The sequence below is a fragment of the Mus musculus genome, chromosome 1, assembly GCF_000001635.26.
Source record: "Mus musculus strain C57BL/6J chromosome 1, GRCm38.p6 C57BL/6J".
Taxonomy (NCBI): Eukaryota; Metazoa; Chordata; class Mammalia; order Rodentia; family Muridae; genus Mus; species Mus musculus.
Window position 1 is genome coordinate 174096940 of NC_000067.6, and position 23176 is coordinate 174120115.

The window sequence follows — 23176 nt, forward strand, 5'->3', positions numbered from 1 at the left end:
CTGAGGTAGGACTATAGCTGAGGTGGGAGGACTGTAGCTGAGATGGGAAGCCTGTGGCTCTGGGCTGGGGCTTTGGGCAGGTCAGTGTGCTCTCTGACTGCAGAGAAGCAGTACAAATTCAAGAAGAAATGACCTACTAATTTCAACAGTGAAATCAACCTATTCTGTGTAAATTAACCTATTAAATTATATCTGTGACACAGAATCTATGACCTTTCACATTAATACTTAATCCTGAGATCAACTATAATCTAGGATGCCTATATGATTTGTTGCAGAGTCAGGAAAGACAACTATGAATAACAAAATCCCCAAACAATGATTATAGCTTACCACTTGAGTTTCTAGCTGTTCCTTTTCCCCTAGGAAATAGAAGAGTCTTTCGGTAAAATTCTTCCTTTTTCATTCTTCCAGACTTTGATATTGTGATTGTGACGAGTACTATTGACAGAGTAATTTGACTCATAGCATATACATGTATTATGTCATGCCATACCCGCAAAAAATACAAGATCATAGATGCAAAAGATTCAGATATTAAAATTGTTTTAAAAATATTGCATATAGTCACATTATTTCCTAGACTTAGTGTAAGCTTTGGAGACTTTTAATTATTCTTCCCCTCTGCAATTTTTTTTTGTTTTTTTGTTTTTTGTTCATTTGCTTGTTTGTTTTAGTATACCCACATGTTTATATGTAAAAACTTGGAGCTCAGTATTTGAGTGATCAAATTCGACCAAGACATATTTGAAGCTAATGCATGTTGGCAACAGTATAAAGCAAGAAATAATTATAGCATAGCCCATATTTCCTGAAAGAATCAATTTTTAGTAAAAGTTTTTATGTAGAAATGCCAAAATGAATTTTGTCCTTTGCATTTCCTATTTTAACTATAGATCTGTTATTCTACAGGATCCCTAAAAAGCACACATAATCCTCGGTTTTTGCTTGCCAGGCTAACTTTCTTTTGTGTGTGGACACTTTTTCTGTGCTTTCAAGAGTGTGTGTATTGTGTCTAAAGTCAGTTTTAACATGACTGACTTTTTGGTAGCTATCAATACCTTCTTTCTTTCATCAGAACCAGTCTTCAGATCTCTCACTATCAAGTAGTTAAGTGTGACAAAGACAAAGCTTATACTTGCATCATGCAAAATATTTTAGCAAACAGTCACAAGTATACTTTCAAACCTGTTGTTAGCAGGTAACTGTTGGCCAGCTTTAGGTTAGTAGAATAAATGGAACTTTCTATAAAGACAATATGTCCCAAAATGCTTACAGGTAAAAAAGATAACTTCCTGTTGAAAGTAGGTGATGAGCGTCACTCCTCAGAAGGTAGCACAGAACTGGCTGAGTCATGGTAATGATGGATGTGCACTTAAGGAGCTGTTTGGTGCCTTCATATTCTTGTACCTTTAAAGCAAAGGTCCAGGTGTATTCATATTCAATTATCAGACCGTGATCATCTTATGTAACATCAAAAAGTATTTTCTATATGTGCCTGGTTCTTGACATCAAACATTTATGCCAACTTCCCTGCAAACACAGCAGTTTTGCTTATCAAAACTAGGAATGGGTTGAACTATTGACATCCAATCGATTGTTAAATGGTCTTACAAACAACCTACTCTGCATAGGAGGACACATATATTCCCCAGTAAATAATTGTGTGACCAAAGTAGCAATACTATTAAATATGAGAAACCCTCTGGCATGCTGATTAATGATCAGTACATCATGAGGATACAGGTGAGAATATCTGAGGCTTTGGGTAAACCTCTCTCTGAATATTGACTCTTGATTACAGCTTTTCAGGTATTATTCAATTACACTTACAATGCATCATCTGGGTAATAGTTTTGAAATTAGCAAAACCCTCCTTTGTGCAAGGTAGTACAGACTAGACTACATTGCACACACAGATGACTATAAGCTGTGACATTTCCAAGGAAGTGGTTCCTAGTAAACATCATGTTCTCTTTTTAGTGAGATGTTAATAAAGACGTTAACCAATGTATAGCAATATGTGCCCTAAAGCCTTTAAAATATTTACTTTAAAATGCTATCCTATTGAACCAAAATTGTTTAATTAACATTCATTTTCTTTTCTGAATATTTCTCTCAAAATATATTCAGTTATTTCAAAGTTATGAATTATTGGGAAAATTAATATGTTGATTATCTCTGTAAATCATTTATTGTAAAATAACTTTCCTTATATTATGAAGTAAAAGGCAGTTTCTAAACTATTACTCTTTAATGGAAGTTGCGAAATTGTCATTCAATAGTGTATACAAATTTATATTTCTAAATGAACAGGTTATTAAAAAACAGAATAGCTGACTACTAAATATCTTTAGTAAAATTTTCAAAAATATGAGATTACTTTTTCCAAACAATTCGGCATATATGTTATTTAATTGGTTTAATATTTTAGCTGTTAAGATGGTTAATTTTTTCTTTCTTCCTTTACTAGAGTTCTGATTTTTTATTCTTTCAGCCGTCCGATAAACTTCTGAAAATATGGATAAGAAGAATCAGACGAAGGTGACAGAGTTTTATTTTTCTGATTTCCCTCAGTTTGAGGATGGTGGCCTTTTGCTCTTCATCCTTCTGCTCTGTGTCTACCTCTTCATTGTTGTTGGGGATGCTGTGATCTTCTTGGATGTGCAGCTGGATGTCCGTCTGCACAATCCCATGTACAGTTTCATCAGCATCTTCTCCTTCCTGGAGATTTGCTACACCACAGTGACCATTCCCCAAATGCTCTACAACCTGGTCAGCAAAGAGAAAACCATCTCCTTCATTGGCTGTCTGCTGCAGATGTATTTTTTCCATTCCTTTGGAGTCACAGAAAGCTTAGTCCTCACAATAATGGCCATCGACAGGTATGTTGCCATCTGTAACCCACTTCGCTATGCAATCATTATAACTCCAAAGCTCTGCACACAGCTTTCCACAGGCTCTTTCACCCTCGGCTTCCTCATGCTCCTCCCAGAGATTGTGTGGATATCTACTCTGCCCTTCTGTGGCCCCAATCAGATTCACCAGCTCTTCTGTGACTTAGAACCTGTGCTCCTCTTGGCATGTACAGACACATCTATGATTCTGGTTGAAGATGTCATCCATGCTATCTCCATCCTGAGCTGTGTCTCTATCATCAGCCTTTCCTATTTAAGAATCATCACCGTAGTCCTGAAGATTCCATCTGGTGAGAGCCGTCAGAAGGCATTCTCCACATGCACAGCCCACATCACCATTTTTGTGCTGTTTTTTGGCAGTGTGGCTCTTATGTACCTGCGCTTCTCTGTCACCTTCCAACCACTATTGGAGAAGGTCATTGCACTAATGTTTGCTGTCCTTGCCCCATTTGTCAATCCTATAATCTACAGCCTGAGGAACAAGGATATGAAAGATGCCATTAAGAAAATGTTTGGTTCTCAAAAGATACTCACTGTCTCTGGGAGCTGATGTTAGTTTATCCGTACCTCTTTATAGATATCTCACCCTCTAAGTATGTTTCTAAAAACAAATAATCCATTTCCAAGATTACTATGTAAACTTTTTTATGTTCTTGGTTTAATTTATTTATCAATTAATTTATTTATCGTACATCCTGATGGTATCTTCCCCTCCCTTTTCTCTTCACAGTCCCCTCATTTAGACAAGGGGAAGCCTCCCATGGATATCAACTAGCATATCAAGTTGCAGTAGGTCCAGACACAGTTTCTTCTATTGAGCCTAGACAAGACAAAACATTTATGGGATTGGGAAAGTTAGAGACAGACCCAAGGAAAACCATTTTTTGGAATAGGGTAAGATAGAGACAGCCCCTGCTCTAGTTGTTAGAAGTCCCACACGAAGACCAAGCTGTGTATTGGTTATTTATACAGAGGTAGTCTACATCTGTCACATGTGTGCTCTTTAGGAGGTGGTTCAGTTCCAGTGAGCCCCTGTGGGTTCAGGTTATTTAATTCTGTAGGTTTCTTGTGGTGGTCTTAACCCTGCCCCACCAGCTCCTTCATTCCTTGCTTCCTCTATTCCATAAGATTTTCTGAGCTCTGTCTAATGTTTGGTTGTAGGTCTTTGCATCTGTTTCCATCAGCTGCTGGCTGGAGCTCTCAGAAGATAGATATGCTAGGATCCTGTCTGCAAGTATAGATTAGCATAATTAGTGTCAGGGATGGCTTCTCCCTCATGCTGTGGTTCTCAAGTCATTGGTTGGCCATTTCCTCACTTTTTGCTCCATCTTTATCCCTGAACATCTTTTTAATATATGACCAGGAGATATATAGCTAGGTTTTGAGGTAGAGCTATTCTGAATTTTTAGAGAAATTGCCAACTTGATTTCCAAATTAATAGTACAAGTTTCTACTCCCCCAAGTAATGGAGGAGTGTTCCTTATGTTCCACATCCTCACCATCATGAGCTGTCACTTGTGTTTTCTTTTATCTTAGCCCTTTTAATTTATATAAGCTTGAACCTCAGAGTTGTTTTGATGTTTTGCATTGCTCTGATGACTAAGGATGTTGACCCTTTCTTTTTTTATACTGGTTATTCTATTTATTTACCTTTCAAATGCTATCCCTTTCCCAGTTTCCCCTCCACAAATTCCCTATACCCTTCCCCCTCCCTCTGTCTCTTTGAGAGTGCTCCCCCAGCTGTCCACCCACTCCTGCCTCAGTGCCCTAGCATTCCCCTAGGCTGGGTCATCGAGTCCCCAGAGGACTAAGGGGCTCCTCTTCCACTGATGTCAGATAAGGCAGTCCTCTACTACATATCCAGATGGAGCCATGGGTTTCCCCATGCTGGACACCAGATATCCTTCTGTTGAAAATTCTCTTGATAGCTCTATACCCCATTTTAAATTACATGATTTGGTTTGCTGGCGTGTCTAATTTCTTGAATTTTTATGTGCTTTCTATACCATACCTCTGTTGAGTATAGGGTTGGCGCGATCTTTTCCCAGTCTGTACATTTCTAGCACAGTGATTACTATTTGTTCTGACAGAGAAAGTCATATGCATCCCTACACTACCCAGGTTATCAATAGAATCTTATTTCACAACCACAAATAGTGCAGTACCATCTTTCCCAAGTCAATCAAAGATCATTATCTAAGGAATAATATCATTTATAACTGGCATATCTAAAAGCTCCCTTGGTATATGCTTCTACACTATACTTAAAATTGACTGCTACTTATATAGAATGTTAACAAAATGCACATAACGAAATTGATTCGGACATTTGAAAGGAGAATAATCCTGACATTTTTTTCTGGAGTCAGTTGCCATACTCTCTGTAGCTGGACAGTGATAAAATGCCATGATTTTATGGTACATAGTCACTGGCTTGTAATGTTTACTATTGTCATCTCTTCTATGGGAGTTTGTGTTTTTTTTCAAGATTCCAAAGAAAACATGCTAGAGCTCTTAAAGATTAAGTAGACTTAGTATACTGCTTTGAGACTAGAAATCATAAGCAATAAATATTTAAATGGCTATAGTTGGTATTTCAATATATTGGGAATATCAATGACTCTATGGCTAAGATTTATGGTCCTTTTGCAGAGGGCCTGAGTTCCATGTAAGCTTCTCCCAATGACACGTACATCCAGCTTATACTTGTGAAGGTTAGGAGTTAGATTCTTTACAGACAGATAGGGGAAGGGACACAGATAGGTAACAAATACCTGGCTTCTTTCTGACCTGAGGGAAAAAAAAAGGGTGGTTGCTTGACACTGAGGCCTCATGTGGCCAATTAATCACTCCTGCCAGAGAATACAGATTGGGAAATGTTTATTCCATTCTGTGAGCCTATCAGTCTCTCAAAGTTTGTCCAATTGACGAAACATCCACTTTAGGAAGAATACATGCCACACACATAAAAACACGTAAATAGAGGAAAGACGGGATTTTACTTCCAAAGTCTTCACTCTGCTTGGTAGTATATCAGTATTTCTGTGTACCTCTCTGTGTGTAATGTGGTGTGTGTGTGTGTGTGTGTGTGTGTGTGTGTGTATGTGAGTGGCCAGTCTGTGTGTGTGCACTTAGTGTATATGAGTTTATGTGTGTACCTGTGTGAGTATATGGGTGTGTATGCTATTGTGTGTATGTGTGTATGTGTGTGTGCATGTATGTTTTCATGTGTTTCCTCACCTTTAATAAAAGTATTTCTCATTATTGTTTCTACCTCATGAGTCTGATATATTCCTGATATATTCCAGTTGTTTAGACACTTTATTCCTCCCTTTAATTTCTTGACTGGCAGAGAAAATGAACCCAATAGAAAAACCTAAAAGGTAATACTAAAGGAACACCATCTTCTGGCCTCTATGGCCATCCATACACATACATCCCACAAACACACACGCACATGCGCGCACACACACACACACACGCAAATACAAACATTTTAAAAATGTTCTTTGGCAATGTATTTATTTAATATATATATCACATATTTATTTATTTAATATATATATATATATATATCACAGCTGTCTTCAGACACACCAAAAGAGGCCATCAGATCCCGTTACAGATAGTTGTGAGCCACCATGTAGTTTCTGGGAATTGAACTCAGGACCTCTGGAAGAGCAGCCAGTGCTCTTAACTGCTGAGCCATCACTCCAGTCCCTAAAAACAAAAACAAAGACAATAACAGCAATAACAACAAAAGGCTTCATGTGGTCATTAAAATGCTCACCATTTTGTTATGCTCTTTAAAGTGTCATGACATCATATTAAGTCGTTTTCTTTATTCCTACTATATTCCAGCTACGCTTCGCTTCTCCACTCTCTGCCCTAGAGCTTGCACTTGCCCATTAAAATATTTCTACATTTGGCACCTTGTTCGCACTTATTTTATTTCTTCCTACAAAATTACTCCAAGAGTTTGAATAAAGTAAGATCTCCAGAAAATTATTTTGCCTAGCTCCTAGGAGGAGAAAAAACAGAACTGGAATGTTACCAGAGATCTTAAAAGAACAAGATGCCATCTAGTGGTATAGAAATGCAGTCTGCAATGGAAATCTCAGTAGCAACTGTTTTCTTTTGTTTTTGTAAACAAGGTTTCAAAATGGCTGTACCAATTAATTATTTTGCTATACCAATGTAAATACTAAGTATGTTTTAAATTCTTATTCTTATAGCCATAGACAGATTTGTCTAGCATTCTCATCAAAGAAGCGTCTTTGTAGCAGAAGAAGGATCTTATAGGGAAGAGAAGGCAGAATGACTGTAAGAACACGAGGATTCGATTCGCACCCCCAAAGAAAAAAGTATTTTCTAGACATGATAGTGAATCAGCATCAATGAAGTCTCATCAGTAATGTTGTTTAAATAAGATACAACAATGTGGATGTGGAAAATCCCATAGGTCCTCACTCCTTGATAAAGAGCTCCAATCAGTTAGTTACCACTGAAAGACACAGAGAGAGAGAGAGACAGACAGACAGAGAGACAGACAGAGAGACAGAACAGCAGAGACAGAGAGACACAGAGAAACAGAGAGAGGCATACAGAGAGATAGAGAGACAGAAACACACACTCACACAGAGAAAGAGGGAGGGAGAGAGGGAGGGAGGAAGAGAGAGAGAGAGAGAGAGAAAGAGAGAGAGAGAGAGAGAGAGAGAGAGAGAGAGAGAGATCAGAGTTTTTTCAAGGACAAGCAGCTTGATAGATTATTCATTCCTCAAAGGTCAACCATAAAAACATATACACTAAATTGACTCAGTAGGTTTTGTGTGTGTGAGAGAGAGAATGTGTGTGAGAGTGTGTTTGCCTGTGAGTGTATATTTGTGCATCTGTGCATGCATTATGTGAGTGTGAGCATGTGTAAAACAATAATTAAATATTGCTTATATTACTTACCATTTTTTTTCATGTAGAAAACACCAGTATACTGAGAATGTTTTTATAATTCCACAGATGTTTGAAATTCTGTGGACTTGAGTCTAAGCTCTAGCTTTATTGAATGACTTATCAATTACTTGGTATTGATGAGGTAAATCAACCCCTTTGAATCTTAATTTCATTATGCAATAGTTTGTTTTGTGACAAGAAACTTTTGACAATGACAGCAAAAATCTCTTAAACACAATGCATAATTTCTAGTGTATGGTTAATAGTAAAAGTTTACTCTTACTTTTAATAACTTTAACCCACCTGCTTCATCTTTATTCTTAGATTTATAGTAGCAACTTGGGAACATATATAATATAATGACATGTTTATACATGTGTAACAAAATATTTCTCAAAAGTAAGGACTAACCAGACAGGCAGCACTCTTATAAGAAGAGCAGAGTGTCTTGTCTGTCCTGGTCTGTCATTGTGAGAGGTCCTAAATGTCTACATCTCTTATAAAGTGTGGAAAGCATAGGGGCTGGACTACTGTCAGGAAACAGATTTACCATGCTCTAGTTATTTTATTTCACTGTTTCTTAAAAAATGAAAATATTACTAAAACTTAAACTACTAGAAAGTGGAGGTTTACCTACAAGCCAATATTAATAAATATTTATTCATCTGAATACTTTTTGAAGTAGAGCATAAAATCTTGACTATAAGAAAGCTTCTGGGAGACTACAGAGATGTTTTGCAGTTAAGAATTCTTTCTACTCTTGAAGAGGAGTGGAATTCAGACCCCAGGACCCACATCAAGTGGCTCACAACTATCTATAACTCCAGCTCCAGTTAAATTACTTCTTACATTTCCATATACAGAAACCTAAACAATGCAGACATTGTTTATATATAAATATTTGGGAAACAATACTTATAATCCTACAGATCTAAAGGATCTCCCCAAATAATTGCACTTCTACCATCTTAAAGATTACTACCCACCACCATCCATCTTTATGTAATTTCAGTGCAGAACATTTTAAAATAGTGTTTTTAATTTCACATATGAAAATTTCATGTAAAACATTTTGATCCTAATCAACCTCCTCATCCAATTTTTCCCAGATCTACACCCAACTTCCTACCTCTCTGACTCTATTCCTTTATTCTTTCTCTTCTCTTCTCTTCTCTTCTCTTCTCTTCTCTTCTCTTCTCTTCTCTTCTCTTCTCTTCTCTTCTCTTCTCTTCTCTTCTCTTCTCTTCTTTCTCTTCTCTTCCTTCCCTTCCCTTCCCTTCCCTTCCCTTCCCTTCCCTTCCCTTCCCTTCCCTTCCCTTCCCTTCTCTTCTCTTCTTCTCTTCTCTTCTTCTCAACTCTTGAATCAAATTTGTGTTGAGTAGGCTAACTGTTCTTGGGCATAGGACCTGCCCTTGAGTGTGATTTATAACCCAAGGCTCACATTAGTAAAGAATACTGTCCTAGAATCTATCAAATGCGATAGTTTGCAAGTTGGGGATAAGACTTGTGCTTATCAGCCCTCCACCATGCTGAGATTTTTGTCTGGCTTAAGCTTGCTGGGATCTTGCCCATGATGTCACAGTCATTTTGAGTTCCTGTGTCTCTGTCCTTTTGTGTTTGGCAAGCACTGTTTCCTGGACTCACTCAACACCTCTGGTTCTCATAATATTTCTGCCGCCACTTCTGCATAGATCCTTGATCTCTGAGCAGAATGGGCATTATAGAACACACTTTACTTTGGAAAGTACACTCCAAATTCTCCTATTCTCTACACATTGATCAATTGTGAGTCTCTGTGTTTATCCCCTGCAAGGAGAAACATCTTCAGTGATGGCTGAATGATACACTGATGTATGGGTATAATGACACATTATTAAGACTCATCTTAATGCTATGTTTATTTACTAGAATAATAGTGGTATGCTCACCCCTTGGGTCTATGACATGATGATGATGAGAAATCCATAAACCCTGATCATGGCATACCTTTGTTCAATGGACTTCCCATAATGCACAAGTCACTGAAAGATTAGAAAACATAGAGAAGAAAGACACAGTTACTCAAGGACACAGTAAATACTACAAAGGTTCTTTAAAAATATTCAAAGAAACCAATTTTCATTTTTTCCTGTGTTTAAAACCAAGTTTATTAAGTAAAGGAACCTATTGGTTGGAGATGGAAAGTATGGTAGAGATCTCAAGGGTGCATTACAGTGTTCTGTGAGATAGTATGACTGCCTAATGACCGGAATTCAATCTCCAAATGCTACAACATAGCAGCAGACAACTGACCCACTCTTCAGATTCATTCACGGACTTTCACCTTGTGTCATGTGCAATGGCCATACACAAACATACACATACAAAAGAAATGAATAACATAAACAAATAGGAGATTTTAAACAGTTGTGACAGCTACTTACATAATGTTAATCAAGTCATTAAACTGCTTTGAGCTTTAGTTCCAGATGTGATTTACTTTCAGTGTTGAAATAATGATGATTCTGACAAATTCACTTCAGGGTCTTTTTATTTATTTATTTTTTAAAAGTTGATATAAAGAAAATATTGTGAATGTTAATACGAAATATGGTGGACCACCACGGTTAGAAATCTTTATGAAAGCCCTTTGAGCCTGAAATTCTATTTGCCATCATACAGTGGCCAGTCTATGGTTAATGAACTGAGTTTCGCAGATTAAATAAGCTGCACAAGGAGAAACCTTTTTCTTTCGTGTCAAGAAACAGTATCTGAGGGATGATGGGTGATGGGGGATTTACTGCTGGGAGAGTAATAGGGAAGCCGGAACAGTAACAGGTTCTTTATATTTGAGATTACAATATAATCACATCATCTCTTCTTTCCCTTTTCTCTCTCCAATTCCTTCCATAAACCTTTCTTTCTTGTTCTTTACATGCTTTAAAAATTAAGTGTTGTTACATACACATAAGTATATATGCATGTATTTCTAAATACAACCTGCTCTGTCTAAATAATGCTAGTTGTATATATGTAAAGTTTACTCAATTAATCCATAACCATGTAATTTTGTGAATAAATATACATATAAAGGTTAAATAGAAATTTTTTATATATGATGACAATACTTCCTCTACAATCCAAAGACTACCTAAGAAAAAATTCCAACTGAATGTATTTCAAGTACTCAAGAATCATGTTCTGCTCACACCTGTTACAATGACTAAAGCAGAGGAGAACTTGAACTTTGAACCACATGCTGTGAGCTTCAATCCCTTTGTTTCTAGTTCATTCCCTGACTCAGTCTATCTGACATTGTGTGCCAGAAACGATTTTTTCATACAGTATACAAAAAAGAAAACCAAGCATCAACTTCCATTTGCTATCTAGCATAACTAAAAAGACTCCATAGGTATGGAGTCCTTGTGAAAGATAAGTGTAGCAACAACAGTTCCCTAATTAGTCACTTGGGTCATGAGTTGCTTTTCCCTTGGCACTGTGGATAGTGTGTCAAATTAAGCCTTTAACTAATGTTTAGCCCCAAGAAATCTAGTGTTGTGGTTATAATCTTCCTATGCGTTCAGCTGCAAAGAAATGAAGGTATTTGGAAAGGGGGATTCAGAAAGAGGTGGGTATAAGATGGAAAGACCTGCAGAGTCATTGTGAAGGACATGCAAACACAGGGAGGTGGGAGGACTTTATTATCTGAGGTAGGAGTGCTGTAGCTGAGGTGTCAGGACTGTAGCTGAGATGAGAAGACTGTAGCTCAAAGCTGGGGTTTTGGGCAGGTCAGTATGCTCTTTGACTGCAGAGAATCACAACAAATTCAAGAAAAAAATGGCCTATTACATTTCATAAGAGAAATCAACCTACCCTCAACTGATTAAATTTCATCTGTGACACTGTATCTATGTTATATCTCATTGATATTAACTAGTGAGTTCAATTATAATCCAGGATGCCTATATGTTATACAGTAGAGTCAGGAAAGATAACTATGAATAACAAAATTCCCAAACCATGATTATAACTTTCTACTTGAGATTCTGGCTGTCCCTCCCACCCCACCCCCACCCCCAGGAAATAGAGAAGTCCATTGGTTTAATTATCCCTTTTTTTCTTCTCCCATGCTTCGCTTTTGTGATTGTGAAGTGTGCTATTGACAGAATAATTTGACTCATTGCACAGTTACACATGTACTATGTCATGACATACCAGTACAGAGATCATAAATGCAAACGATGCAGATATTCAAATTATGTTCAGAATAGCACATGTATCCACATTATTTTTTTCGTAAGCTAAGAAGGAAGCTTTGGAGTCTTTTAATTATCCCTCACTCTTGCAAGTATTTTTTGCTTATTTGTTTATTTGTTTTAACATACCCACATGTATGCATGTAAAATTTGCCTCAGTATCTAAGTGATTTAATTGAACCAAGACATATTTAAAGCTATTGTATCCAGATAACAGTATAAAGCAAGGAATAATTATAACATGGATTATTTTATCTATGAGAATCAATTTTTAGTGAAAAGTTTTCATGAAGAAACACCAAAGGGGATTTTCTGCTTTGTATCTATTTTAATTATCCATTTAATGTTTTACAGGATCCCTAGAAAGCATACACAACCCTTGGTTCTTGCTTGCCAGGATAACTTTTCTTTGTGAGTGATACTTGTTCTGTGGTTTCAAGAGTGTATGTATTATGTCTAAAGCCAGTTTCCAGATGGCTTATTGTTTTCAGTAGCTTTCTCTTTCTCCAGGCCTAGTCTTCAGATCCCTCAGTATCAAGTAGTTGAGTTTAACAAACACACAGCTTACACTTCCGTCATGCAAAAATATTTTAGTAAACAGTCATAAAAATACCATCAAACCTGTTGTTAGCAGGTAACTATTCGACAGCTTTAAGTTTATAGAATGAACGGAATTTTTGGAAAGAAAATGTCACAAAACTCTCACAGGTAAAAAAAGGCAACTTTCTGTTGAAAGTAGGTGATGAATCTCCCTTCCCAGAAAATAGCACAGAACTGAGTAAGTCATGGGCATGATGGATGTGCACTTAAGGGGCTGTTTGGTCCCTTCATATCCTTGTACCTTTAAAGCAAAGGTCCAAGTATATTTATATTCAATTATCAGATCTTGATCAACTTGTGTAACATCAAAAATTATTTTCCATACATGGCGGATTCTTGACAGCAAATATTTGTGTTCTCTTCCTTGCAAACACAGGCTTTTTGCTTGTCAAAGCTAAGAGTGGCTTGAGTTATTGACATCCATAGGTTGTTAAATGCACAGTTAGCCAAGTATCTTCCCCAGTAAATAATTGTGTGACCAAAAGATGTCAATAGTGTTAAATATGATAAATTTTGTGGCATGCTGATTAATGATCGCGATATTGTAAGGATATAGGTGAGAATATCTGAATCCATGCCTAAATTTGTCTCTGGATATGGGCTGTTGATTAAAGCCTTTGAGATATTACTCAATTAAGCTTACCATCCATCATCTGGGTCATATTATTGAAACTATTAAAAATACTCCTTTTGAGTACAGACTAGACTACTTTATACACAGAGGTGACTATAAGCTGTGGAATTTCAACTAAGTTTTACCCAGTATATTTGACTTTTTGTTTTTACTGAGAAGTTAACAAAAATATGAAATTATGAAAAAAATCCATGCCCTACAGTCTTTAAAATATTCACTTTACAATGCTCTCCTGTTGAACCACAATCATATATTTTAATAACATTAATTTTCTATCCTCAATGTTCATTCCCAAAAAGGTGTATTTAAAAGTTATGATATTACTAGGAAAATTAATATCACAATATTAGTCTCTGTAAATCATTTTATGTAAAATAACTTACCTTTTATTATGTAATGAAAGGCAGTTTCTAAATTATTACCCAACAATAAAAGTTGCCAAATTATAATTCAGTAGTGTATATAGATTTATATTTCTAAATAGTCAGAGATTTCTTTTAAAAAACTGATTAGTAGAATACTAAATTTCCAGACTAAAATTGTGCAAATATGAGAGTACTACATTATAATTTTTCAAAAACTCAACAAATATACCATTTAATTGGCTTAATATTGACAATATTTAGATGGTTAATTTTTCTCTTTGTTCCTTTACATGAGTTCTGCTTTACTTATTCCTTGAAGCAGGCAATACGCTTCTGAAAATATGGACAAGAAGAATCAGACGAAGGTGACAGAGTTTTATTTTTCTGATTTCCCTCAGTTTGAGGATGGTGGCCTTTTGCTCTTCATCCTTCTGCTCTGTGTCTACCTCTTCATTGTTGTTGGGAACGCTATGATCTTCTTGGCTGTGCAGCTGGATGTCCGTCTGCACATCCCATGTACAGTTTCATCAGCATCTTCTCCTTCCTGGAGATTTGCTACACCACAGTGACCTTTCCCCAAATGCTCTACAACCTGGTCAGCAAAGAGAAAACCATCTCCTTCATTGGCTGTCTGCTGCAGATGTATTTTTTACATTCCTTTGGAATCACTGAAGGCTTAGTCCTCACAATAATGGCCATCGACAGAGAGAGAATTGTTTTCATGGATGAGAACCTCGGTAGGTTACTCAATCCCAAAAGTTCAACCATAAAGACATATACATAAAAGCAACATCAAATTGCCTATTAGGTTGTGTCTCTGTGTGAGTGTGTGTGTGTGTGTGTGTGTGTGTGTGTGTGTGTGTGTGTGTGTGTGTGTGTAAAACAATAATAATTATTGTAAATATCATATCCATGTATAAGATTCTCAAAAACAAAAGTTGAACAAAAAAGAATGAAAATTTCTGAGAAATCACCAGATTGATTTCCAGAGTGGTTGTATGCGTTTGTAATCCCACCAACAATGGAGGTGTGTTCTCCTTGCTTCACATCCTTACCAGCATGTGCTGTCAATTGACATTTTGATCTTAGCCACTGTGAGTGGTATAAGATTAAGATCAGGGTCATTTTGATTTGCATTTCCCTGATGACTAAGGAGGTTGAGCATTTCTTTAAGTACTTCCTGGCCTGGAGATTGCTTTGTTGAGAATTCACCTTTTAGCTCTGCACCCCATTTGGGGAGTTGGGGAGATGTTTTTGGGATACTAACTTCTTGACTTCATTATGTATTTTGGATATTAGCCCTCTGTCAGATGTAGGTATAGTGAAGATCTTTTCCCAATCTGTATGCTGCCATTTTGTCCTATTGACAGTGTCCTTTGCCTTACAGAAGCTTTGCAGTTTCATGAGGTTCCATTTATCAATTTTTGATCTTAGAGCCTGAGCCATTGGTGTTCTGTTCCATAAATTGTCTCCTGAATAAAAACGTCGAAGACTATTTCCCACTTCCTTTTCTGTTAGATTAAATGTGTCCAGTTTTATGTTGAGGTCCTTCATCTACTTGCACATGAGTTTTGTGCAGGGTTATAAACATGGATCTATTTACATTCTTCTACACAGAGACATAGTTAGACCAGCATCATTTGTTGAGGATGGTTTCTTTTTTTCATTGTGTAGTTTTGCCATCTCTGTTAAAAATCAAGTGTCCATAGTTATGTGGGTTCATTTTTGGGTCTTAGATCAGACTCCATTAATCAACCTGTCTGTTTCTGTACCAATACCATAAAAGTTTTTATCACTATTGTTTTGTAGTTCAGCTTGAGGTCACGATGGTGATTTCTCCAGAAGAGCATACATGGGCTGGACCAAGGCTGCCAGGACAATGTAGCAGATATACAGCTCTGTCTCCATTTGAATGCCCTAACAACTGATTCGGGGACTGTCTCCAAAGCTGATGCCTGACTGTGAAATCTCTTCCCCAACAGGGCTGCCCTTGTCTGGCTTCAGTGGGAGATGATGCACCAATCCCTGCAGATACTTGATGTATCATGGTGGAGATATATGAGGGTGGGGGGGCACTATTTCAGAGGAGAAAGGAAAGGGATGTGGGGACGGACCATGAGGTAGGGAACAGGAGGTGGCAGCGATTAGGGTGTGAAAAACTAATTAAATAAAGCCGACAAAGGGAAATGTGAGTAGTATTACAAATAAACAATCATTAGCTGCAGGTTGTCAAGTAGATTAATTGCTGCACATACTGTGGAACACAGAAGCAGAAGTAAGACTAACTCTCATTTTAAAGTGAGCCCCAGAAAGTGATCCGACCCAATTCCATGCAACTCAGCTCCCTTCATACCACCTCATGCTTGAAAAACTTAGGTTTTTTTCTACATTCAGATGAACTCTTTGACACCTCTAGGGAAAATCTTTGAATGGAGTAAACTGTAGATAAATGTCTTTGATAATACATTTAAATTAATTTTAAAGAAACATTGCTACATACAGGATATTAGTTTTTATTGAATCTTTGAATTTATTCATTATCCAAAAATCATATAACATAAATCTAAAAATCTTAGTATCCTATTTATAAATTTATCAATTTTAATAATTGTATTTAAAAGGTGATTTTTTAATCTTAACATTTAAATCTCCCTTTAAAATGTATTTAAATGGGACTTGAATTATTTTGATTTTAAGAGCCTCAACTTCATGATTCAATAAAACCATTAAAGTTCACAAATAACCATCATAGTATAAAAAATTTATAAATATGGTCAATCCCAAATCTTTTCCTATATTTAATGTGATTCATGAGGTAAAATACATCTTAATATGATCAATCTAATAAATAGTATAGAATTTCTGACTATAAAATTCATGTCAGCTTTACTCAATAACATGTCTAAATAAGTTCGTCAACTACAGATAAACAATTAGAATTACATGGAAGATTTGATATTTTAATAAATCAAAGTATGTTAAATAATAAAATAAAATTCTAAATATACTTAAGCTTTTATTATAAAACATAAATCACAGGTTTTGATTTCAACTAACACTTTAGTACTTAGTTCTAAGGCTCTATGGCAATTAAAATATGACAACACACCACATAATTGTCATGTGAGTAATCTTATACTAATAAAACAAATATTTACTGGAACAATATACTGCTATAATATGTAAGAAAATAAGGATTCACCTGACAAAAATATTTTGTCCTTAAAACCTGCCAGTTGAGAAAGAGGAGATTTTTTTAAAAGTATAAAACTAAGCAAAATTTAGAACATTATGCCGTATATGACTATGTGTTCTGTGGGAAACAGAAAAGGAAATGTCCAAATCTATCTCGAGTGAGTAGGGGATTCCTTAGTTTAAGATTGGTCAAGTTAAAACTCATGGAAAATGCTAAGGATGAGCAAAGTTTTGATGGACAGCGGATGGCTCCATAGATTTAAAGAGAAAACACTCGGGCATCATGAAAGCCAGCAGAAAGCCAGAATCAGATTCTCCTGTGTCTGAAATGGAGAGTGTGAGATGGATGGCTCTAAGGAAAATTAGAGTTGGGAAGTGAACAGGGGCGAGGGGGGTATATCACAGGGCTGTGAGGGTCTTTGTGAGAGTTAGACATTTGTAATTTACGTTGTGAGAGTTAGACATTGTAAGTGGAGTATGGAGGAGCTAGGGCGGAGTTTGGAGCAGATGTGGAGTGCTGTCTGGCCTGAATCATCCTTCCCTCTATAGAGCCAACAGTCCAGGGTGGCACAGCTGAAACCTCTAATTGATACAGAGATCTTCTAGTAATTGTGGTGAGACATGATGTTGTTAAGTGTATGAAGGTAAGTTTTGTGGTGTAGTAATTTCAAACATAAACAACTCTTTTGTGAAGTTTTACTGCCAATCAAGCAGAAAATCAAGGTAACATTTTTAAAAAATGGGAATATAGAGAAAGCTGGAGGGAGAACACGAGGAATGGATATGATCACATTACACGGTATACATCAATTCTCAGGATAAAGAAAAGAGGTTTAAGAACTGAATGGAACTCTATTAATTATGATTTCAATAAAGATAAATTTCAATCATAATTTAAAAACATTGTGCATTCAGTGTTGAGTGATAAAAAGCATTTTATAAAAGTTATTTGCTTGTTTTATATAATAATTTTCATCTTTCTCCTAACTCTATTTAACTAGGGGGCATTTTTAATTTTTTTGAATACTGAATATCAAATCTGGACCCTTAAATGTATAAGAAAATGCTCTGTAATCAAGCAACGTTCCAAATCTCAAAATCCATCTTAAAATTGATTTTACCATTATATAATTGATCTTTACCTGAATTTGTAAACAAAATTAAATTTGATCTCTAACTCTGATTATCTTTCTCCTAAAATGTGTCCCTATTTTTTTTTAGATTTACTTATTTATTCATTTTATGTTTTTGAGTACACTGTCACTGTCTTCAGACACACCTTAAGAGAGTATCAGCTGGTTGTGAGCCATCATATGCTTGCTGGCAATTGAACTCAGGACCTCTGGGAGGGCAATCAGTGCTCATAACAGCTGAGCCTTCCTCCAGCCCATGTGTTTCGACTTTTAACTTTTGAAAAATCTATGGTTTCTAGCCATTTATCTTAAAGTATTTCCATTGTATTCTATGGAATAATTTAAATGCAATGAGGGTGATACACACAGCTTAACTATGATGCTCACAAGGTACACTCATTTCTGGAACATTTTCATAATAAGATTCAAAACGACTAACAGAGGTAGGGGCAAATGAAGAGTGTCTGATGAAGTGGATTGAAAACTGAAGACTTAGAAAGAATCAGCCAGGAAAGCGTGCTAAGAAGAATCGTTCCTCATTTGTCCCTTAGTTGGAAAACAGCTTAAGGAGCCACATGAACCAGGTGCAGACAAGTCCAGAAAGGACAAAGGAAGTGTCATAGGGTAAAAGGCAGGTAGAAACCATGGAGCTTCCTATGTTAGGCAATAAACTCCTGAACTCAACCCAATATGCACATGAAAGCATTGAATAGATTGAAGCATGGAATTAAATTCTCAGAATATTGCTCTTGACGTTGCAGAACAGAATGTAGAAAAATGCAAGAGACAGAGAGTGAGGAGGACTGAAATATGATCTGTGAAATACTGATCTTCTGAACATGTCCTGCTTTTGAACCCATGAACTCATAGTAAGTATGTTTACGTGCAGAAGACGCAATGGAAAGCAAGGCAGCCAAAGTGCAAGCATAGATGGAGAGATGCTTTCTGAACACACGTACAAAGGAGATATAGGCAGTTGTCACCTGCTGATAAAGGATAGTTTTTCATTTTGAGACTGTGGCTTTCCATACTCCAGAGGATGACTCCACACCCAGCAACATATACCTAGCACTAACTGGACTTACTTATCAAGAATAATAATTCCAGCTTATGATGAGGTAAACTTTGATGAATACATGCACAACGTCATCTGGGGTTCAGTGAAGTTAGTCAGCAGATAGAATCTCTTATGAAGAGGCTTCATATACATAAGCCTGATTACTAGGTCTCATAAGGTGGCAGAAGAGAACCGAGTTCCTAGAGTTATCTTCTGAACTCCACACATGTTATGCTCATATCTGCATGAGTGTGTGCAAATGGATGCACATGCACATAGGCACACATACATGAGAGATGTATAAAAATAAATAAAACAGCTGTTCGATAACAGCTTAGATAACATTCAGAAAGTCAAGAAACATGTTTGACCTCTACTGCCAAATTTTATTTATTCATATTTAAATAGTAGTGATTCTGACAAGTTTACTTAAGAGTGCTTAAATTACAAGGCAATTTGAACATAAGAAGATGTTTTAAATAGTAACATGAAATATAGTGGACTATCCACCTTATTCCTCTGAAACCCTTTGAGCCTGAAATTCTGTGACATGTCGTGCAGTAGCCAGTACTTTTTTTTTCCTGAGCTGAGTGTGTAGTTAATTAAATTAAATAAGCCAGAAGTAGAGAAAAGTTGATTTTTCTGTCAGGAAACAGTACTTGAGCAATGATACATGACAGGAATCTAGAGCTAGAAAGGCAAGAAGGATGTGAACATTAACAATTTTCAGAACTATTTTATGTGGTGTGCATCTTTTACTCTAATTGTTGGCCTCATCAACACATGCATTCACAAAAGAGAAGGGAAAGAACCATACTAGTATAGTATGTGGCAATGTCAATTTGTGCTTAAAACTGGAGAATCCACACTTACTGCTTCACTTGTCAAGAGTCTGGTAGTTGTTATGTAAACAAGTGGCCACCAGTGACCTAGAGGAACATTTCATCGTTCTTCTTAACAGCAGAAGAAAAAGCATCTGTGACAATGGAAAGAGTATCATCAGGAGCACAAAAAACAACAGTGAGATTCCAAACTTCAAGAAGGGCTTTAATATCAGGAATTGAGATTTATTTCTGAGCCCGAACATCTCTCTTCTGATGAAAAAGCCTCCCAATAGCGTCTTTCATTTCCTTGTTTCTTAGACTATAAATAATGGGGTTGAGAAATGGAGCAAGGATAACAAAAGTGACAGCAATTACTGTGTCCCAGAAGACTGAATATGTAGCTGAGAATCTCAAATACATGACAGCCACACTGCCAAAAAACAGCAAGAAAACAGCAAGGTGGGCTGCACAAGTGGAGAAAGCCTTGTGCCTCCCTTCTGCTGAGGGCATCCCCAAAATTACCATGATGATTCGGATATAGGACAGGGCAATTACAAGGAAGGAGGCCAGGATCTCTACTGCATGGATGGCATCCACAATGACCACCAGCGATGTATCCGTACAGGCCAAACTGAGCACAGGGGTGAAATCACAGAAGATCTGATGGATCTTGTTGGAGCCACAGAAAGGCAAAGTCGCAATCCATGCAATCTCAGGGAGTACCAGAAGGAAGCCACAGAAGCAGGAGCCGGCTGTTAGTTGGATACAAAGTTTGGAAGTCATGATGGTAGGGTAACGGAGAGGATAGCAGATAGCTATGTACCTGTCAATGGACATTGCTGTCAGGACACAGCCTTCTGTGATACCCAACGAGTGAAAAAAGTACATTTGCATGAGGCAGCCACCTAGGGAGATGGTCTTCTTCTCACTGACTAGGCTGGAAAGCATCTTGGGAATGGTAGTCGTGGTATACCAGATCTCCAGGAAAGACAGCACACTGATGAAGAAATACATGGGTGTGTGCAGAGCCATGTCCAGCTGGACAGCAACAAAGATCACTAGGTTCCCTGATATAATGAATGCATAGACAAGAATCAATAGAATGAAAAACAAGAGGCCACCTTCATACAGAGGTGGGAACACGGAGAAGAGGAACTCAATCACCATAGTTTGATTCTGGCTGGCCACCAATTGGGTCATCTGTGAAGGTAAGAAAAGACATAAGGGACTTCCTGGAATTTCCTGGACTTAAATGCAGATTCCTTTCTATGTTCAATATGTTATGTTGAAAACTGGCTAATCACTGAAGGAGCTAGAGAAAGTACCCAGGGAGCTGAAGGGGTTTGAAGCCTCATAGGAGAAACATCAATATGAACTAACCAGTACCCACAGAGCTCCTTGGACCTAAACCACCAATCAAAGAAAACATATGGTGGAACTTGTGGCCCTAGTTGTATATGTAGGAGAAGCTGGCATATAGGAGGAGAGGCCCTAGGTCCTGTGGAGGTTCTATGCCCCAGTATAGGGGAATGCCAGGGCCAGAATGGGAGTGGGCAGGTTGGGGAGCAGGGGGATGGGGGATGGTATAGGGGAGGAGGATTTCGGAGGGGAAACTAGGAAAGGGGATAACATTTGAAGTGTAAATAAAGAAAATATCTAATAAAAAGAATTGTACAGAAAATTAGATCCTAAAGAAATTAGTTACCACTGTTTCCAAACTATATAATTCCATGCCAGAAGCCTTTATACCATCATGTAATCTCTGAGTGACCTCTCTCTCACTGTCAAACATTTATGTGAAGAAAAATAAATGACTCAGAAGTTTAGGCTCAGAAAACATTTTCTGAAAATTTAGCCATTTTTAGAGTTAACCTCAACCCCTGTGTGATTAGCCTTAAACCTTTCACTTTGATTTTAAAATAGTTCTGTTTCCTGTTCTTCGGGGTGGGGGTTGGGGAGGATAAAGTAAAACACAAAGTATCAGGAACACTTTTGACAATAATTTTCTTTGTTAAGTTTTTATTTTTCCCTCTACCCATACTGCCTCTGAGGCTGGCTGGCTGGCTATCACTGTCTGGATTTCTGAATAGTTTGCTTTGCACTGGGACATCTGTTTTTTCATCAGGTGGTAACTGTGCAGACTTACCCTCACCTTCTCTACTTTCTCTGTAACTTTCCCTTTTCCCTCTTCAGGTTCCTATGACAATTGCTCAAATTAAGAGACTCTCCAGAATTAACTTGTACCTATTTAGCAGTCAGCTCTGGTCAGACTTACAGTTACTCCTCAACACTGCCCATCCTTCTGCTACAAAGGCTGTGTTAAGAAACAAAAGAAAAACATCATTCTCAGTTGTAACAATCACACGGTTTTAAAGATAGCCATCTTAGGGGATGGGGAAGTTCCTAAAAATGACCTGTAGCAACACTACACTAGCACCTACTTGTTGAGATAACAGACAATCACATTTCTTGCAAAGCTAATAAGAATTAGTGAAGGCTGAATCCACACTCTCTCACCTTGGCCATCTCATTTCATTCCCTGCTATTCAGACTTCTACGGAGTCATTCTGGAGATGAGTATCCCTGACTGTGACCTTTGCCTCTCAGTTTCTTTTCAAAACATTCAAGGCAAAACTCAGAACGCTCTGCCTCACACTCACTGTCATCACTAATGCAGTTCTAAACCAACTTTGGAACGCACTATTCTGAAAATCAGTAGTTCAGCAAAAATAAGATCACATTCTTTTAGTTTTAATTTCGGCAATTTCATATCTTTTATTTCCTGGATCTACTTTTAATGAAATGTTAGGTGTTGGTGTCCCCATGGTCATGGAAATCTCTGTGTTTTCCACTGCCAGAGCAAATATTCTCTTTTTTGACTGTACTTCCATTGATATCTTTTTGACATCTAGGGCATATTTGTTGCATTTCAATATTCACATTTCAGCATTATCTCCCTCAAGTAGGATAAAACATTATTAAGAAGACTAACAGGAGAAATAAAATATCACTAATTAATTTTTATGCAGTGATACCAATTCTAGTTATACATATTTGCTTTACATGTATTATATAATGTACTTCTACCTGTGATAATGTTACACAAAAGAGAAAATGAGAACAAATGAGAAATAACTATTTCAAATTAAAATAGCAAGGACTTAAAAAAGTAATTTAAAAATAAGGTTTGTTTGTCCTAGAAGTCTATGGCCTTCTTTTTGTAAATCCTTATATTTATATTTACAACTATCCTGGGTTTATGGGGACA

At 37.0% G+C, this 23176-nt stretch overlaps 2 protein-coding genes and 1 pseudogene across 2 annotated transcripts; 2 read left to right on the forward strand and 1 right to left on the reverse strand.

The window, feature by feature from the left end:
- Positions 1-2520: 2520 nt before the first annotated feature.
- Positions 2521-3469, forward strand: Olfr427 (olfactory receptor 427). The gene has a single exon (NM_207158.2). The coding sequence runs from the start codon at positions 2521-2523 to the stop codon at positions 3466-3468; it is 948 nt and encodes a 315-aa protein (NP_997041.2). The 3' UTR covers position 3469.
- On the forward strand, positions 14041-14404 carry Gm37417 (predicted gene, 37417; annotated as a pseudogene).
- Positions 20152-21075, reverse strand: Olfr231 (olfactory receptor 231). The gene has a single exon (NM_001005520.2). It carries the CDS (start codon positions 21073-21075, stop codon positions 20152-20154), a length of 924 nt encoding a protein of 307 aa, NP_001005520.2.
- Between the last annotated feature and the right edge of the window lie 2101 nt (positions 21076-23176).